The sequence below is a fragment of the Vidua macroura genome, chromosome 18 (genome assembly GCF_024509145.1).
Source record: "Vidua macroura isolate BioBank_ID:100142 chromosome 18, ASM2450914v1, whole genome shotgun sequence".
In the NCBI taxonomy this organism is placed as follows: Eukaryota; Metazoa; Chordata; class Aves; order Passeriformes; family Viduidae; genus Vidua; species Vidua macroura.
This window is the reverse complement of record NC_071588.1, coordinates 3672238-3690949: the sequence shown is the minus strand read 5'-3', so window position 1 is coordinate 3690949 and position 18712 is coordinate 3672238. Positions and strand designations below refer to the sequence as shown.

Sequence of the window (18712 nt, the reverse complement as noted above, 5' to 3'; positions counted from 1 at the left end):
CAGCTGCAGATCCTCTCCACTGACCTCTTTGCAAACTCCTCTTGCAAAATTGGTTCTTAGCAAAGCCACTTATCACCTTAACCATCTATTGATTCCCTGACTCCTGGCCAGAGCTCCCAGGATCCAACAGCACGGGCAGGAGGAGCTGAGGGACTCAACAGCAAAAGAGGGCACCACAACATGGGGCCAAAAAAAGGAGGCTCAGGGGGGAACTTTTGGCTCTCCACAACTCCCTGGCAGGAGGGTACGGGGTGGGGGGGTCAGGCTCTGCTCCCAGGGAACAAAGGACAAGAGGGAACAGCCTCAAGCTGTACCAGGGGAGGTTCAGATTGGAAATTCAGGAAAATTCTTTCACTGAGAGGGTGGTCAGATATTGGAACAGACTGCTCAGGGCAGGGGTGGAATGACCACCCTTGGAACCATTCAAAAGTTGTGGCACCTGGGGACAGCTTAGTGGTGAACATGACAGTGCCGGGTTAATGGTTGGACTCGATGACTTTAGAGATCTTTCCCAGCCTTAACGATCCCACGACTCAATTCCATCACTGAGCTGGGACCTGGACCCCATCCCACACAGCAATTGTGAGGAGAATAAACAAACAACATCCTCCCCACGAGGATCCCTCCCCGGGGAATCTTCCACATGACACATGTGCCACCTAAGCCCCATGGAGACAGCCAGGAGTGGCTGGGAACAGCAGCTCCAGGACAGGGCTGCAGCAGGAGCTCGCTGCCTCCTGCCTTTCCCAGCACGATCGATCTCCCAGCAGTTACAGCTGGTATAATTTTTGCTTAGCTTCAAATACCTGGCGATCATGAATTCTTTGGCCACAAGGTTATAAAGCATTCTCTAAAACATGAGGAAAAGATTAAGCCTGCTTATAGTTAATAATATACTGTACACTGTCTATCAAGCTGGCTGTTTGCTATTGAGAGCCTACTATTAGACACTTATTTAAAAGGCCTTTCAAGGCTTCCCAAGAAAGTGCAGTTATGCATTTTTTTTTTCTGGCAAGAACTACTATAGATAAACATCAATTCACTCCTGCGGATCACAGTAGCAGTAAATAAATTTTTCAGGAAGCTAAGTTCCATACAAAGCCTCCTCAAATCTCCCATTTCACACAACATCAATGTTTTGGCCTCTAAGAAAGAAAAAGCTGGAAGGTTGCTTTATCCAGAGCTAAATTATCAATTGTGGCTGCTGTGGAAAAAAATGTGGAAAAAAAATGAAGTGTTTCAATGAGAAATCAGGGTGGGAGGTACACAGCACTGTGGCTAGATGGTGATGCTGGGTGGAGACCAAAATGGGGAAAGACAGGGATTTGCTGGGGATGGATCTGGACCCTCCAGGATGGCACTGGCAGCTCCAAAATCATCACTGCAGCTCCACATCACGATGGTGAGGAGGGAGCAATGAGCTCTGGGCCAGCTCAGCAGCCAAAGCCTGTGCTCCGTTCTTTTATAGCTTCTGGAAGTGGCAGGCTGGGATTATCCATTAAAATGTGTGTCACCAAAACAGCCCCACTCCGGTCGTAACCGTAACAGCCGCGGCGCCTCGGGTCGCTCGCGGGGGTGGGATGGAGGCAGAGCTCAGCCCACGACGTGCCAGGTGTGCCAACTCAGCAGTCCAAAGGTGCTTTTGGGAAGCAGCTTCCTGGGATTCAGCCATGGCATAGGAAAGAGGGACAGGAAAAGCATCTCAGCTCATCCCTACCTAACGGTGCCGTTGTAATTTTGGCATCCCATGGCGTTGCCACCTGCTGCCCACCCAATAACACAGTCCTTGGGGGGCTCATCCCAACCCCGAGCTCCAGGAGCTGCTGGCACTGTGGGAGCCAGGGCCATGCTAATATCCAGAACACTCCATCTGCTCTTTAAATAAAGAGATGCTGGGCTCTGTCATTATGGTTTAATTATTAGCCTAAAAAAAGACCGAAAAGCAGAAGCCCTTCCAGGCTCAGGTTATGCATCCTGGTGGGAAAGGGGATCCTTCCATAAGGGAAGGGATGGGCAGAGAAGACCACTGCTGTCAAAAGGTAAATTTGTATGGTCCCCACAGCGAGACCTAATGAACCCAAACACCCTGTGGTGCCCAAAATTATTGCAGCACCATACTTGGCTAAATGGCTCAAAAAATCAAGGAGGAAAGAGGAGAGGATGGTTTGCAGGTCTGGGTAACTCTGGATCAAATCCACGCAGCTTTGGAGTGGCACAGAGGGTTGTACCTGGAACTGGCTGGGTTACAAATCCATACACCCAAAATGAATCACAGAGTAAAAAATGCTTTGGGTTGGAAGGGACCTTGAACATCATCTCTTTCCTCCTCCTGCCATGAGCACGGGGACCTTCCACTATCCCAGGTTGCTCCAAGCTCTGTATAATCTGGCCTTGAAAAGTTCCAGGGATGGGAACTCTGGAAAAAATCCTGAGCTGCAAAGGAGCAACCCCCTTGCGTGGCCTCAAGGGGCAAAGGAAGCAGCCAGGCACCATTTCCAGCCCCTCCTGTGCTGTTTGCTCCCACCGTGCCAGACCCAGCTCCCACAGGGCAGCAGAACCAACTCTGGAGCTGTTTTGGGTCAATCCTGCCCAGAGCAATGACATTAAAACCCAGGCACCCATCAGCAATACATTTACTCAGCTGCTAAACACAAGGACAATTTTTGGAGTTAATAAGTTACCAGAGGAGCCAAGAACTGGGCAAGTCCCCAGAGCAACTCCCACTGCTCAAATCAGGCACTAAACCCTATCATCGCCTTCTAAGCACCCATTATTTAATAAAAAACCAGCCCAGGAGCCCCTCTACTCTTTGTGAATCTGTTTTTCTACCAACTCTTGTCAGAAAATAACCAGCAGATGCTCAAGAGAAGAAGCACATTTTCCATCACTAAAATAAACTTCATTTGGAAGTCCCGAACTTGTGACACCCATCGCTCTCCTGCAAATAAACCTGCCAGGGATGATAAAATCTGCATATTTAACCTGCTCACAGTGCTAATGATCTTAGGAGAGGCTGATACATCAGCTGTGTCCTCTGAGAGCAAACACCCATTACCTGCAGAGTTATTTCCAGGTTATAGCAATGAGCCCTTGGGATTATGGGGTTGTAATAACACCAGGCACTGCAAAGCTCCAGAGGAAACCTCGGTTGTGACCAGCAAGCACAGAGCACGTGGGTGCTCAGCTGGGAGCTGGAATAGGCTGTGGCACCCAAAGGGATCAGGAAATCCATCCCCACGTTCACATCCCCAGCACCAGCCAGAGGCCTCAGCACGCTTCTCCCAATGCTTAAATCACCACCTCATCGAATCGACAAAAAACCTCTATCTATAAATTCAGAAATGCACCGATTTTTTAAGAAGCAGCCACACTTTTGAGAGAAAAAAATGAAGAAAACCAAAAAATCTACCAGAAGCCAGTCCTCTCCGCCAGCCATGATCTTAATTGACCCAAGGGAGAATATTTATTTAGGTTAAGGAGACTGCCAGAAGGCACAAGTTTTAAAAGCAAAATCCCAAAGAGCCCAGGGCAAACCCATGCAAATTATCATCCCAACAAGTTCTTATCTATATCATTATCTGCCAGTGACAGAGAGTCCCCAGCCAGCCCCCACAGAGCCATTGTGCCCTGCTGACACGCTTCCCAAAGTTACGTTTATGAGACTTTTACCTTTTCTGTTATTAAAAAACAGAATTTGATTTTCAGGGCGATGGCGCTTGTTAACCACTTGACTGGCTTCAAGCCAAAATTTTGACCCAATGGATTCCATTAAAAACCCACTAATTTATTATTTAAAAAATGATATCTATTTCATGAATGTCTTTACAGAAAGAAACACATACAGTTTATCTAGATGCAAAGAAATATGTCAACTTTGGATTTTTTTTTTTTGTGCCCAAGAATCAAAACCAAATAATTTAGAAAATAAATAAGCTTTTTGCCCAGGTCCCCCAGTCGGTATTTAACTTTCCATGGGGATCCAGCTCTCTTGAATGATGAAATCAAAAGTTATTCCCTCAAAAACTTTGCTCACAGCCAGAAATTTGACCAGGATATTTCTGCATCCCACCAGGGTTTGTTCCCTGCTCTCCCAGCACCCACAAGCCCATCCTGGTTGTCCTTGGAGAGAGAACCTCCACGCAGGATGCTCAGGAAGAGCTGAATAAAACACCTCCAAAATGTAAAAATTTTCTAAGACTTGGTGACTGGTAAGTAAATGTTTTCCATCGATAACAAGATAGGTAAATCAAAGTTTCAGCGTGCCCTGAGCAGCAGCATGGATTTCCCACCCAATCAGTGGATGGATCAAATACCTGGCACGAGGCTGCAGATAATCCCAGGGATTTATTTTGGGGGAGCTGGGGCCAGGGAAGGCAGGGGGGAGGCTCCAGCCCCAGCGAGGATTTGCGTATTAGTAAAAACAAACAATCCTGTAAATAACGAGCCCCTCGTCCTGTCTCCACCACGCTCCTCTTATTGAGTGAGTCAGATGTTCTGCTGATTAAAAATTGATCCATTTCAAAATCTAATCAACAGAATAGGATTCTTTCATATGTTATCAAGGCAGATGCTGACAACAAAAACCAAACCTGTTATTAACCCATGAACCCCGATGACCTGAACCTGGCTGGGCTCTGCAACTGTAAATTATTCAGTAGTCCAAGAGCAATACCCATAAGCCTGATGAATTTACGCCCCGACCGGAGCTGGTGGGGGTTAAAGCCAATATCACAGACCCAGGGGTCCCTGGGGACACGGTTCATGACACGCTGCCACTCTGTGTCATGCCTGGGAATACATTACTGGCATCTGCTCGCCTTCGCCTTGCAAATGTCTAGCCTCTTTTTTCTTTTTTTTTTTGTCGTTTTTTTCTTTGTTTTTAAGTGACTTTCTGGCTTCAGCACAGCCCTGTGGGGAGTGGAACTCCTCAGTCATGCTGGTCTCTGCTCCAAGCCTGTGTCACCACCAGAGCAAATGGTTTGTGTCCCTGCTTCAGCCACAGTCCAGCATTGCTCGTTCAGTGCCTCACTCAGCCGTGAGGAACAGGAAAACTGAGGGAATAACTGGGATTTATTTTGATTTAAATCCTTATTATTAAGCCCCACTGGCATCCCTGCCCACGCTGCTCAACCCAGCTAGGGAGGCATTGCCACGGCGTGGTGCCACTGCTTGGTGGCATCTTGGATTTCTCTTTGTGGGCTGGTGACATTCCCACCTGGTCACACCAGGGCACTCATGTGCTGCTGACTCGTCCCTCCCCAAAAACACCCAAAAGATGATGATACTGAGAAAACCCCAGCTCTGACACATATTCTAACCTGGGATTCGCTGCCAGTTGCATCACCACAGCATCACTTTTTTCCCCAAACCTCAAACTAACATCTTTCTCCAAGTTTTAGGGGAAAGCAGCAGTTTTAAGCATAGATTCTAAAGCTTTTTGAGGCAAAGCCCCCCTGCCCAGCACTGCTGAACCCTTTATTTCCTCCCCCAGGCTGTCCAGGTGTTGCCCCAGCCTGGCTGATCCTCCTGGCTGGAATCAGAATGGGGAAAAACTGGCGCCACATAAACCAAGTTCAAAGATAATGACAGCTCTTCTCTTAAATTGTAATATATTTGTGAGTGTAATGACTCTCTGACCTCTCCTTAAAGCCCAAATAACCCCTGGGGAGCCCCCTCAGACTGGCCACAATCGATCCTGGCTGGGCTGCAGCTCCCAGGCAGAGACACCTCCCAGGGATGCTCCAGGCAGGAGGCAAAACCCCTCCTGCTCCCCCCAAAATCCCACTGGGTGCCAGCACCACGCTGCTGTTCTGTTATTTAACAGTGAGGCCCCACCATCCTTCACCCCACAACATCAGGGAGAGCCCAGCTGGCACCATATGGCCAAAACCACCAAATATTGACCTTTTTTCCCCTCTATATTAAATCAAAAAGGGCTTTAAAAACAACACAGAACAGTGCTGGCAGTGCCCACAGGGATGCTCCTGGACACTCTGGAAGGGAAGCCCAGGCTCTTCCCCAGCAGGGATTTTGGAGCACTGTGCCCTTCCTGGCACACTGGAGTCACAGCCCACCCCTGCAGCTCCAATATCAGTGTACAGACATCACCTCCATCAATTCTGGATCCAAAGAGGAGAAGAAAACCAGCAGAAACTGGGTGGTTTTATCCTTCTTAACAGCCTGCCTGGATAAAGACTCCTGGCTGGACAGCACCAGACAGTCAGAGCAGGTGGGATCCCCCTGCTTTGGGGTACCTGGATCAAACCCCCAGCAGTTGCATCCCCACATCTCTCCTCATGCATGTCCAGCCTGCATGGATCCCCCAGCCACACCAGCATCCTTACAGGGATGTGCCCAGGGATACCAGAGTGATTCAGGCACGGAGAGCACAGCAGGGGTTTGCCTCTTAATAAACCAGTTATTCCATAAAATTCCATTATATTACAAGGTAAAACAGACAGCAAGCCTTGGAGGAAGAACTGAGTGATGGATCCAGCCCAGAGCAGCCCCATCCTGGCCCAGCCAGGGATCCATTCCCACAATCTGCAAGGATACACGGGAACAACTGCCGGTTTGCCTCACCATCCTCCTCCTCCTCCTGGCCAGGGCAGCCCAGATCACCCAGCTCCGACCTCGGCTCCCTCCTCCCCGTCTCATAATCACACTTGTGCAAAGCCTTTTCCATACATGAGGAAGAGAGAAAACATCCTTGGAGAGCCTCACAATCAGACAATTTTTAAGATCATGGAGCATTAAACCATTCCCAATAGGGTTTACTAATCAAACAGCCAAATCCTTCATAACCAACCAATCCCTACAGAGCAATTAAATCCTTCCCCTTTAAAACACTTGGCACACTGTCTGGGGAGAAAAAGAAAAATTTGCAAAATTCATTTGATAAATTAACCAGGGAAAAGAAAGAAGTGAATCAAGCTTTGTTCTTTTCATTTTTTTTTAATTATGGAATTCACAATGCCTGAATAATGTTTAATAAGAACTATGAAAATTCCTAACAGTATTACAACACAACACAAAAGAATTAACCTGGTTACCGTGAAAAATTGCATATTTAATTAAGAACAGAGAGTTCAAAACTATCCAGAGATTTCAAAAGTACCGTTGCCTAAGGGGCTAAATTACACGCTCGCAGTGCTGCTAACAGGGCTGGAGCGCACAATCATTACCCAAGTGTCCCCATTAAGTGACAATGGGCAGATGACATCAAATTCATTTCAAAAGCAACAGGAATTGAAACATTCGCTTGGGTAGTGGAAAGGAAAGCGACTATCCTGCTGGTATAAACCAGACCCCTTGTTGATAAAGGCAATAATTAAAGAATAATGTTAATTAGCTGCTTTTATTTGAAAGGAAAGCGCGGTGGCAGGAGACGCTGCCTCGGTGGCGCGTGCCGAGCGGAGCCGCTGGCCCGGGATGCCCGGACTCGAGCTGGAGCCGTGCCCAGGGCACAGCCCCGCCGGCCCGGGCACCCGCCAGCCCTCAGCTCTGCCAGGAACGGGGCTGGGAGGAGTTTGGATGGGTTGGCATCAACGAAGCACAGCCCATCGCTGGTGCCAGAGGAAGGGAGCCGGAGCGGCACGGCCACTGAATCCCACTCCATCCCTTCCTGCACAACAAATGTGGCGTCAGCAGCCGCTCGAGGGGAGAGACCCCACAGACTCACAGAATCATGGAGTGTCCTGAGCTGTAAGGGACCCAAAAGGATCATCGACCAACCAACCTCTAGTCCTACACAGACATTCCAACAATTCCACCCTGGGAGCGCTGTCCAAATGCTCCTGGAGCTCTGGCAGCCTTGGGGCCGTGCCCATTCCCTGGGGAGCCGGTTCAGTGCCCAGCACCCTTTGGGGGTTGAACCTTTCCCTGATATCCAACCCAACCCTCCCCTGGATGGAGTTTAGCCCCACCATCCTGAGGGACAGCTACAGCATGGGGGTTCCCACCATCCACTCACCCCATCCCAGCTGCCGTGCCGGGCATCACAGGGCGCTTTTAGCCCAAACTGTGCCCCCACAGAGCCCACAGCTCCTTCCTCAGCCAAGAAACTGAGGGGACGGGAGGGGCAATAATGACCCAGCTCCCAGGGATGCAGCAATGTTTGTGCAGCACTCCCAGAGCCGCAGACGGAGGCAGCTCTCCCCGTCAGTGTGATTAATAAGGAATAAATGTCCTCTGCAGCCAGGCAGAGCAATAACACCCCGGCTCTGCTCCGTGCTTACAGCACACATTACAAGCCCTGCTGCCAGCACCAGGTAATACTTTATTATGTTATCCCGACGGAAGAAAACAAAGGATGCTCGAGGTCCTGACTTTGGTGTAAAACCACGGGAGCGTTACCAAAGGCAACGGCAGCGCGCTCGGAGCGGCTGACGCACGGCACAGCTCCCACCAGAGGAATATTTACCCGGGGTTCAAATTGGTTATTTACTTTTTTGGGAATCTGTGTTGCAGGAGGACTGGCTGGCACAGGCACATGCCGAGAGTTAAATATTAAATCGGCCCCACGCTCGCTTGAACCACAGCAAAGTCAATGCTCAGGGGTGCTGGGGCAGCTTTGGGAAATCACTTCGTGCTGCACCAAAGTAGACAAAAAAATAATTAAACAGCAAGGCCATGTTAAAGAATAAAAGGCACCAAATCCATTTTGGGAGGAGGTGTTGGTGCCACCAGGGAACTCAGCTTAGAAAAGCCACCTATGATGGGAATATTGAATATTACCCCCATTCCCCCAAATCCTCAACCAGCACCAGAGCCAAGCCAGGAGAGAGGGGGAATCACAGCACAAAGGGGACCTCCAGCAAAGCAGAGCCAGCACAGGGCCAAATCCTGCTTCCCAAATTGTGCCGTCTTGGAAAGACAGACAAAAAGCTGCAGGAAAACGTGCACCACAAAAAAAAAAAAAAAAAAAAAGGTAATTAAAGAAAAGTCCGTCACAGATACTGTTGCAACACAGAGGAAAAAGTGTTACAAAAGGGGAAAACTTTTTAATAAAGTCTGCAAGTATATATTCCTCCTTTATCAACCTCAAGATTTATTGACCCAAGGAGCCATATTGACTGAATAAATCTTGATAATGACCCCAGCAGAAGTCAATACCTGCTTATTATCTCCCAAGTTGGGGAATTACATCTTTCGGTAATAGGAGCAGGATGGTACAAAATGTTCTGAGAAACTTCACCCAGGCGTTTTGGGGGGGATGGATGTCTCTAATGTGCCTTTTCCAATCCCAGAGGGAATGTGCTACACCGTGAGCTGCAGTGTGGGCTCTGCCTTGAGCTGTGCTGTGGGGGGGAGCACACACCCATGGCTTGCAAATCCTAAATAGATCCCATTTCAAGGCATGCTGAGGAGCAGGATGCTGCTGCTCACCTTCCCTCCCTGCAAACAATGGCCCTGCAATTTCAATTTGCTGTGTTCTGTTAACAGCTCCCAGGATAATTGCCTGAAATTTGGGATGTGGGAATTCCTGCAGCCAGGGATGTGGCACCATGATTACGCCAGCACTCAAGGGAGGAGGGGAGAAGCACCACTGCTGTCCTTTGGGACATGCAGCCACCTCTGGGAACCCAAATAGACTGATTTTCTCCCGTCAGCAAAACCAGGAGAGGAAAATGGGGGAGCAGAGGGCCCCCTGGAACCCATAGGCAAGCAAAGCCTCCTGCATTTAAAGATGATGATTCTTTTGCCAACAGCCAGATTCCCATTCAGCAGAGAAAACAGGAGCCCTGGGACCAGCACACACAACAATTTGCCTGTATTTTCATTCCAGGTCTCTGCAGACGGCAAGAAAAATTAACTGAAGGGAGCAGCTCCTGTGCCAGCACATGTGGGGAGATGCACCACAGGTTCTGCAGGCTCTGCTGAGGTTTTAGAGTTCAGCAAGTGCTCCCTGAAGGACTGGCAGACTGGGACTGCACTGCTTCCTAATCTGGCCATAAATAATAACTCAGATCACCCAAGGCTTTAACATTCTGCTCCACCTGCAGCCAGGAGCCGTGCCCAGCCCTGCCAAACCCACCAGGTGATGCCACAGCCCTGGGGGCGGCTCCCTGCTCCCCATCCCACAGAGCATCCACACAAAGGGCACCCCACGACCCCCAGCCCTCACTACTGTCCCCCATTTCAGTGGGAACAGCAGCCCTGAGCACTCCACTCAGTCCCACACCCCTCTCCAAGCTGGAACACCCACCAGGAGGTGGCAGGGCTCGTGCTCATCCCTGCAGTCCCACAAAACTCAAATTATATTTCCATCCCTGTCCCCTAGCTGCCTCATGGTCACAATCCCTCTTTTCGCCCCTGCTTCCAAGGCCACAGAGACAATCCACTAAACTGGATCAGGAGGCCAGCATGTACATCTCTAATGGGCTGCAGCACGCACACAATTAATTAATGGATTTATTAATTAGGGAAGAAGTCACTCTCCAGGCTGGAATTGGGGTCACCAGTTTCTAAAGTGAGAACTGTGGTGCTAAAGATAAACTCTCATTTTCTGCAGCTCTTCTTGTCTGGCAGCATCTCAATTATTCAGCCAGAAAAAAAAAAAAAAAATAAAGGGAAAAAAAAAAAAATCTGATTTCACTTCAGGAAGTTCACAGTCTGACTTTCTGGTGATGCTCAATACTGACCCCAGAAATACAGCCCATCTCCTCCCTCTCCTCACATATAAACTGGAAATAGTAGAAATACCAGGTATTAATGAAGGATTTGGGGGGTGGGATGGATTGTCACCTCAGGCTGACCCAAGAAGGGAGCTGCAGTGACAGCACAGAGGAAGGGGACACCATGAGGTGGTCAATGACAGTGACATTCCAAGACACCTGAGTCCTCCCATGACCAAGGTTTGAACTTGTTGGTGCTGCAACATCAGCTACATTTCAGTGACCAGTTCAGCTGGACCTCCTTGGAGGCAGCTGCATTTCCAGCCCTCGATCCCTAAGGACACAGAGCTCCTGCGTAAAGGACAAAAGCGTCACGTGTGTCCCCACCAGCAGTTCAGGAGACAGCAGAGAACCCACCTGAAGAGTTCTGGTCAAGGGAAGCTCCCAGGAGGAGCACACAACCATCAGACAGCAGCCAAGCCAACCATGAGACAGACATCTGCCGAGGCCCCGGCTCCGGCGGTGCCGCGGCGCCCAAATTCAGATTAATTGTTCAAACCAGATGATTGCTCAGGCAGTGCTCCCCACGCCCCACTGCACCGGGAGCAGCTGGAGCCACTGGAAAGCACAAACTGCATTCCCAACCTCACAAGGCTTCTCAGCCAGCCCTGGGCACAGGCTGCACTTCCACAAACGCGGAGATTTCAGCTTGGAAAGAAAAATTCCTCAGATAGGGGCACCCAGAGCCTCCTTGGGCTCTCCACTGACCACAGCCACCATCCCACCCTCCAGCAGGGATGGGGATGGAAGGTGCTGGGTGCTGGAGATGCTGGAGGAAACTGGAATGTCCCACCAGTCTCTCCATAAGAGCCCCAAAAACCCAGAGCACCAGAGGCATTTGCAGAGGTGAAGCTCCCCCATTCACAGCCCCAGAAGCACCTCAGCCTCCCCCAGGTTTCTCCTGCTGCTGCACAAGAATGCAGTGAAGTTTATTAGTCCAAGCTCCAGGAATTAAGCTCCAGCCAAGAGGACTGATAGCTTATTTACTGCTGTCGTCTATATAAAGCAGAATTTTGACACATTGTTAAATGATGCACATTTAGATAAGTCAAGCTGTCATATCATTTAATGGATGTCTAAACTCCCTCTGTAGCTGATATGTAAAATTTATGCACTTCAGAATATCATAAGGTTATAATATTTTAATCACATCCACAGTTGTGTATTTTTTTTTTCCCCTCCTTCTCCCCTAAACTTTAAACAGCAAAAACATTTCATCAACCAGACCAGGCTCCGAGGCTCCCGGCTCTCCACCATCCGGCAGAGCCGCCGAAGTTTCTGCCCAACTCCGGCACGCGGAGAGAGCATTTGCATTCCGGGAAATAAACCCAAGAACATTTTATTTGACGAGAACCGAAGGCTTGGAGCCGTGTAGCCAGAGCTCATCTGCATAATGAGATGTGAAGACATTTATAAAAGATGGCTCTAATCGCTCTCGCTCGCCGTTGTATTTATTACCCCAAATCAGCAGCTCAAAACTCTTGCCCATTTTTTTGCCGTTTTAACGTGGAACGGGTTGGATTAGAGCAGCATCCACTGCACGGAGCATCCCATAAATCCACACGGTGCCAACCAGAACGCAATAAACCCAAGCAAATTAAACCCCAAAAACCCCATGAAGGTATGAATCCCGCTCTGACTATCACACACAAGAAAGCTGTAAAAAAATACTGCATTAGTAATGTACACAATAAACCAATCTCATAACCCGGTGAAATACGTCTGGCATTATCTTTGATAGAATTTTATCTCTTCTCATTTCCGCGACTCTCTGCCGTAAAAGGGCTCAGCGCCGTTTCGATCCGAGCGCTGCCGAGTCGCACATTATCCCTGTGTTTTCCATATGCCCACCATTCATCAGGGCGGCTCAAACTCTGCCATTCCTGGCCAGCCCCAGGCCACCAGAGCTGCTCAGACACATCCATTAAAAAGGAAGGAGAAAAAAAAAAAAAAAAAAAAAACGAAAAAGCTCTTGGAAGAATTATAAATGGATTGCTTGCCTTCCTTTTTTTTTTTTTTTTTTTTTCCCTTCTCCCTCTTGTTTTCTTTTTTTTTTTTTTTTTTTTTCTTAATGGAGGGCATTAGGCCAAGCTGGCACAAGGTCACCTTTCCCAACGCGATCCCGGCGAGGCAGCAGAACTGCTGCCTGGACAGAAGTCAATCCCCACTGCTCCCTCTCCAGCTCCGCGCCCAGCCACAGGCACCGGCCAGGCGGAACGGCGGGGAAGGAAGGAAGGAAGGAAGGAAGGAAGGAAGGAAGGAGAGCCGCCACCTCCCAGCCCACCTCTCCCTCCGGCAAAGTTCGCCCCCGACAGACCCACGGCAAAGTAGCTGCCAATATTTATCTTTAAATAAAGGTTCTGCGCGCACCCAGGAAAAGTCATTAGCGCGATTTAGCGAGGATCGCTTTTGTATCCGAAGCGCTTAGAGCCGTAATCCCTTCCCGGCCACAATGCCAGAAATGAGCAGTCATGGCAAACCCACCGGCCGCGGTACCTGCGGTACTTTTCGGGTCGCGTAGCGCAAATGCAGCACGTAATCTGCTTAAAAGCCAAAATGTATTAAATGCTGGAACTGTTGATCCACTACCGGAGCCCCATAAATCGCATTTCAATTTGTTTACTCCCCTCCGAAGCACGCTGCATTTTAAACTCCGGAATATCCTACAGGGATAAACCCATTTAATAGCCATGGAAATGCGCGTTTCGCTTGTTGTGGCGGCTCCAGGTTGGGTTTCATCCCATTATGTTGGGAGAGCCATTGTATTAATTACCCACCTCCTATTTAAGGTGCGTATTTAAGGTCACAAACTGTCAGCAGCCCCTGGCAACCTTCCCCCGCGCACGGTAACAAAGGACTTACCGGGAATTTCACAGACCGAGGGTACCACGGTGGGATACGGCGGCCGTGACCTGCCCGGAGCCACAAAGGAGCTGCCGCCCCCCCGCCGCATCCATCCCCGGTCCGAGCAGCACCGCCTGGTACCGACCGCCCTCCCGGCGCTCAGGGCTGCCCGAGCCCCCGCACCGGCCCCGCACACCGGCCCTGGATAACAATGGGAGGGCGGCGGGGCTCCGGGCAGCCCCGCTCCGCCATCCCCGCATCCATCACCGCAACCGCGCGGCTCTGCCCGCCCCGAGCGCGCCGGGGGATGCGGGGACCGAGCCGCCCCCGCTGCGGGCGGCGCCGGGGACACTTCGCAGCCCGCGGGCACCTGCGGCTCCGCTCGGCGGGCGGGGACCGCCAGAAACTTGGCGGGGCGGCGCGGGGGGCCGCGCTCCCCGCAACTTCATCCCGCGCAACTTCCCTCCCTCCTCTTCCTCCCTCCCTCCCGCCGGGGCGGAGCGGCGGCCGCCCCCCGGCCCTGCTGTCACCTCGGGGGCGGCGGGGCGGGGGCCGGGGCTCCATCGCGGCTCCATCGCCGCTAGCGCTGCTCCATGCTCTGCTCCAGGCTCCCGGGCGGGCGGCGCCGAACAAAGAGCGGCGGCGGCGGCGGGGATCAATTTCTGATACCTATCGATGGGGAAGGGCGGGCGGAGGGAGGGGGGCGGGCGCGGGGGGAGAGGGAGGGAGGGACGGACGGGGATAAGGGGGGGGGTAGGGGGGAGTGATCCGGGCGGCCGCCCCCATCCCTCCCCTCCCGCCCGCCGCCAGCCCCGCGCCCGCCGCCGCCACCGACCTGGAGCCGGCGGGCATCAAACCGTGTCCGGTATCGACACATCGATCCCACGTCGGCGGCCATCTTGGGGGAGCCCGGTGGCGCGGAGGGGCGCGGAGCGGCGCGGAGGGAGGGGGGGGCCGCCCGCCTGCCCGCCCGCCTCCAGCGGGGGCGGCCCCGCGGGGAGGAGGGATGGGGCACCCTCCGGGACCACCCCTGTCCCCCCCGAGCATCGCCCCCCGCGGCTCCTGGACACCCCCCCTAAGGGTCTCAGTCCCGGGAGGGGGCGCGGAGTCCCCCGGGCGATGGATTTCTCCCGGCCAAATGAAGGTTTTTAGCTGGAAAAACCGCCAGCCGGAAGCCGCCGGTTAAACTTTTCCAGGTTTGTTTGGTTTTTTTTCCGCCTAATCTGACCTTTCCTGCACCTTTGACCTGCTGGGAATGGCTACAGCAAACACGCTCCCAGTGCTCTACAGCCAGAACCCCACCAAATTCACAAATACCCCGAATTCAGGCTGGTTTAGGGCTGTAGTTTTAAATTTCTCAATGGCTCTGAAGAATCCAACCAACTTCAGCAGAGGAACGGAGGCCACCCTGCAGCATCTGGGCACTGACAACACCTGTCCCAGAAATGCCCTCTCTCCTTCTCCACCAAAAAGAAAAAACAATTTTGAGTTTTCTACACCACCTTGCCCCATAGCCTGTTGTACTGGCCACGCCAACATCCAAGAGGCTTGGAGAATGAATTCCCAACCCTCTGGGGAAGTGGCACCTCCCAGCAGAGCCGTGCCATGTTTGACCCCAGCCCCACTGGCCACGACTCAGTTTTGAGCAGAGAAGGACGGAGCTGCCCCTCGGGTGCATTTGCAGGTGGGGATTTGCAGACCAAGCAAGTGCAGAGGTTTAATATCCCTGCCAAGGAGCAGGGAACACCCCAGGCTGTCGTGCCTGCACGTCTCTGCTCCTGGAAGAGCCCGAGGGCTCCTGCCAGGCTCTGACAACCCCACACCCCAGCGAACACTCCCCACCACCACCCCATGGAGAGAGTCCCAAATTGTTCCACAACTGCTTTGCCTCCAAAGCTGCAAGGATTTTGAGGACAGGATGTTCATCACTATCCTGGTCCCTTTGTCCTACCTGTTCCCTGTGGATCCCTGTGCTCAGAGGGGCTGGAGGGAGATGGGCAGCACGGACACCAGCAAACCCAGAGGTGCTCCTGCAGTGGTCACTTGTAGTCCTTCACTGCTCCTAAAACTCTCCTTGCTGCAGCAAATCTTGCAGTGCTGGAGCCTCTCTCTTCATGAGGCTGGGGAGGAAGCAGCCCCTCACTGCCCAGGCATCAACCTGCTGCTGGTTCCTGTGCTTTGCAGGGCTCTAAGGATTCCACCAAAAAGCAGAGTTTGAGTTCAGAAGACACTGAAGAAAAGGGACACCCTTCAAACTGCACCCCGCCCTGCAGGTGCTTCCGATTCTCACAGGGACAGGTCTGCTCCCGGGCCAGGAAAATTGTCCAAAAGGGCGAGGCAGACACCCAAAGTGACCTTGGCCCCACACTGTAGCACAAACAGCCAGGAAATGATCTTGTTCTTCTCATCTCTTCCACTCAGAGAAACTCGGAGCCACTCACAATCCCACAATTGCAAAACGCCTCAGGCAGAAGAACAAGTGAGCAGAAAATCAAAGTTCAAAGAAAGATTTGCAGGAGTCGAGGCAGTTTGTGTGAGAGAGAGCCTGGATGCTTCTGTGAGCCCTGCACCAGCATCTTCCCCACCTTCAGAGCTGGCTGGAAAAGAGGCAAATCCTTCTTATGGTCCTGCAACAAATGCATTGCCTGGAACCAGGGAACCCCAAATGAAAATCCCAAGCTGAAATCCCAACCCTGGTGGCACCAACAGCAAATTCCATGGATGCCCTGAGACCCCAAACATGAGTGCCCAGGTGCTGCCCCTGCTTGGGGGCACACAGGTCAAAGCCTCCAACTTTGCTCTGGCAACCCAAGTGCTATAAATAGATCCCTTTATCCCCCAAATCATAAAAATCAGGGAGTGGAAACTGCTGAGATTTGGAACGAGATTGGGGCTGCTGGTGGTGCCAGAAAGCTGCTCCACCTGTGGCTTAATGAGGCTGTAATTAGCCAGGGGTGAGAGCAGAGGCCGTGCAAGGGGAGATCCCAAGTGGGAATTCATTTCTTTACATCCCTCAGGGCCACGGGGAGGTTTGCTCATAGATGGGTCAGTGATCCCAGGTGGTTTTTGCTGAGGGGACAGCTGGTTCCTCTCCACACCAGCAGCAGGGATTGCCCAGTCTGTTCATGGTCCAGGTGCTCCTGGGATTTGCTGTTGGACACCACCAGGACAGGTCCCAGGCAGGGACCTTCTCCCTGTGCCCACAAAGCTGATCTCACCCCCATAAATCACCACCCTGCTCTGCTGCCCAGGGAACACAGGAGCCTGCTCATAAATCAGGAGTAAAACTAACTTGGCATCTTTGGTGAGCAAATTAAATTGTGGGCTTTGGAGGAATGTTTCTGTTTGGCCAAATCATTAATAAATCAATGGGAGCAGTAAGGAAGAGGAGAGGGACTGCACCCTGTGCCACCTGGAGGGACGGAGAGCTGCGGGGTGGCACAAACCAGCCGTGTCCCCTGTGTCCCCTCGGGTGCTGCCCCATGGCCCTGGAGCACCCCGGGGAGAGCAGGGGGACCCCAGTGCTGCCACCCCCCTCCACAGAGGGCTCACCCACCCCGGGGAGCACTGCGAGGCGCAGGTTAATAAATCAGTTTGTCTCCAGCCCCGTTTGCTTTGTGTGCCTGACAATAGCCCGTTGTAAATGGCAGCCCCTTGCCTCCTCTCCTGAAAGGCTTTTAATTAAAATATGGAAGGGGCTTTTCTGTGTACTTAAAAAAAAAAAAAAAAAAAAAAAAAAAGGGATTTCATCACACTCCCATTCCAGGCATTAATTTATTCCTGCCTTCCTGCCTGTGATCCACATAACTCCTTTGTGCAGTGATCTGGCCCCAACAGGCAGCCGAGGGGCGATGCTGGCAGGAGAGCTGCTGGTGGTGACCCAGTGCTGATGGTGACCCAGTGCTGACTGGGAGCTTTGCTCAGTCACCTTGTCCCAGGGATGGGCAGAGGGACACCAGGAGCCTCGCCATGGGACAGCAGTGCCACCAGACAAAGCAGGGATGTGTGGGGCCCTGGGGCTGCCCAGGAGCTCAGGCCCAGCTGCAGCCCTGGGCACATCCCTCGTGGACACCCCGACAGCTGCTGCAGAGCTCTGTCCCCAGGCTGTGCAGGGGAAGGCAGTGCAGCCCCTGTCCCCCAGCAGGTTTGGTCCTGGGGTCCCAGAAGCCCTGGCAGAGGTCCTGCTGCCCTCCCTGTGCCCCCACTGCTGGGGTTTTATCTCCTCCAGTGGGAAAAGCCAGGGCCATCCCAGGGCTCTGCCTGGCTTCTCCCAGCTCAGGGATGCAGGATTCTCCACAGCAGTGAGGCACAAGTGATGTCCCTTCCCACCCAAACCCTTCCCTGGTTCTATGGCAGCACAGAACCCCATTACCACAGGTGGTGGAGCTCCATGGCCATGGCGCCTCTCCCTGCAGCCCTTCTTCCTTCTCCCTTTGCTCCTCTCCTCTCTGCTTCTTTCCCTCCTGCTGCTCTCCCTGCCCTCTCCCCCAATCCCTTTTCCCCAATCCCTTTTATCCCATCTGTTTCCCCCCATCCTTTTCCCCCATCCATTTCCCCTATCCCTTTTCCCCCCAATCCCTTTCCCCCAATCCCTTTCCCATCCCTTTTCCCCAGTCCCTTTTCCCCAATCCCTTTCCCCAATCCCTTTTCCCAATCCTTTTCCCCAATCCCTTTCCCCCAATCCCTTTCCCAATCCCTTTCCCCAATGCCTTTTGCCCAATCCCTTTTCCAATCCCTTTTCCCCAATCCCTTTTCCCAATCCCTTTCCCCCAATCCCTTTTCCAATCCCTTTTCCCCAATCCCTTTCCCCAATCCCTTTTCCCAATCCTTTTCCAATCCCTTTTCCCCAATCCCTTTTCCCAATCCCTTTTCCCCAATCCCTTTTCCCAATCCCTTTTCCCCAATGCCTTTTCCCAATCCCTTTCCCCCAATCCCTTTCCCAATCCCTTTCCCCAATGCCTTTTGCCCAATCCCTTTTCCCAATCCCTTTTCCCAATCCCTTTTCCCCAATGCCTTTTCCCAATCCATTTTCCCCAATCCCTTTTCCCCAATCCCTTTTCCCAATCCCTTTTCCCCAATCCCTTTTCCCATCCCTCTCCTCTCTCCCCTCCCGCCGGGACCGGGCAGCGCCCGCACAGCGCCCGCTACAACGTCGCCACCTGGCGGTCACTGCGGGAACTGCAGCGCGTCCC

General features: G+C 52.1%; 1 protein-coding gene across 1 annotated transcript in view; it reads right to left on the bottom strand.

Moving 5' to 3' along the window:
- The window catches only part of CUX2 (cut like homeobox 2), a 61525-nt gene extending 47071 nt beyond the window's left edge, over positions 1-14454 (bottom strand). Inside the window, 1 exon segment of the mRNA XM_053994157.1 lies at positions 14356-14454. Within this exon segment, the coding sequence (XP_053850132.1) occupies positions 14356-14418 (63 nt within the window). The 5' untranslated portion in view covers positions 14419-14454.
- Between the last annotated feature and the right edge of the window lie 4258 nt (positions 14455-18712).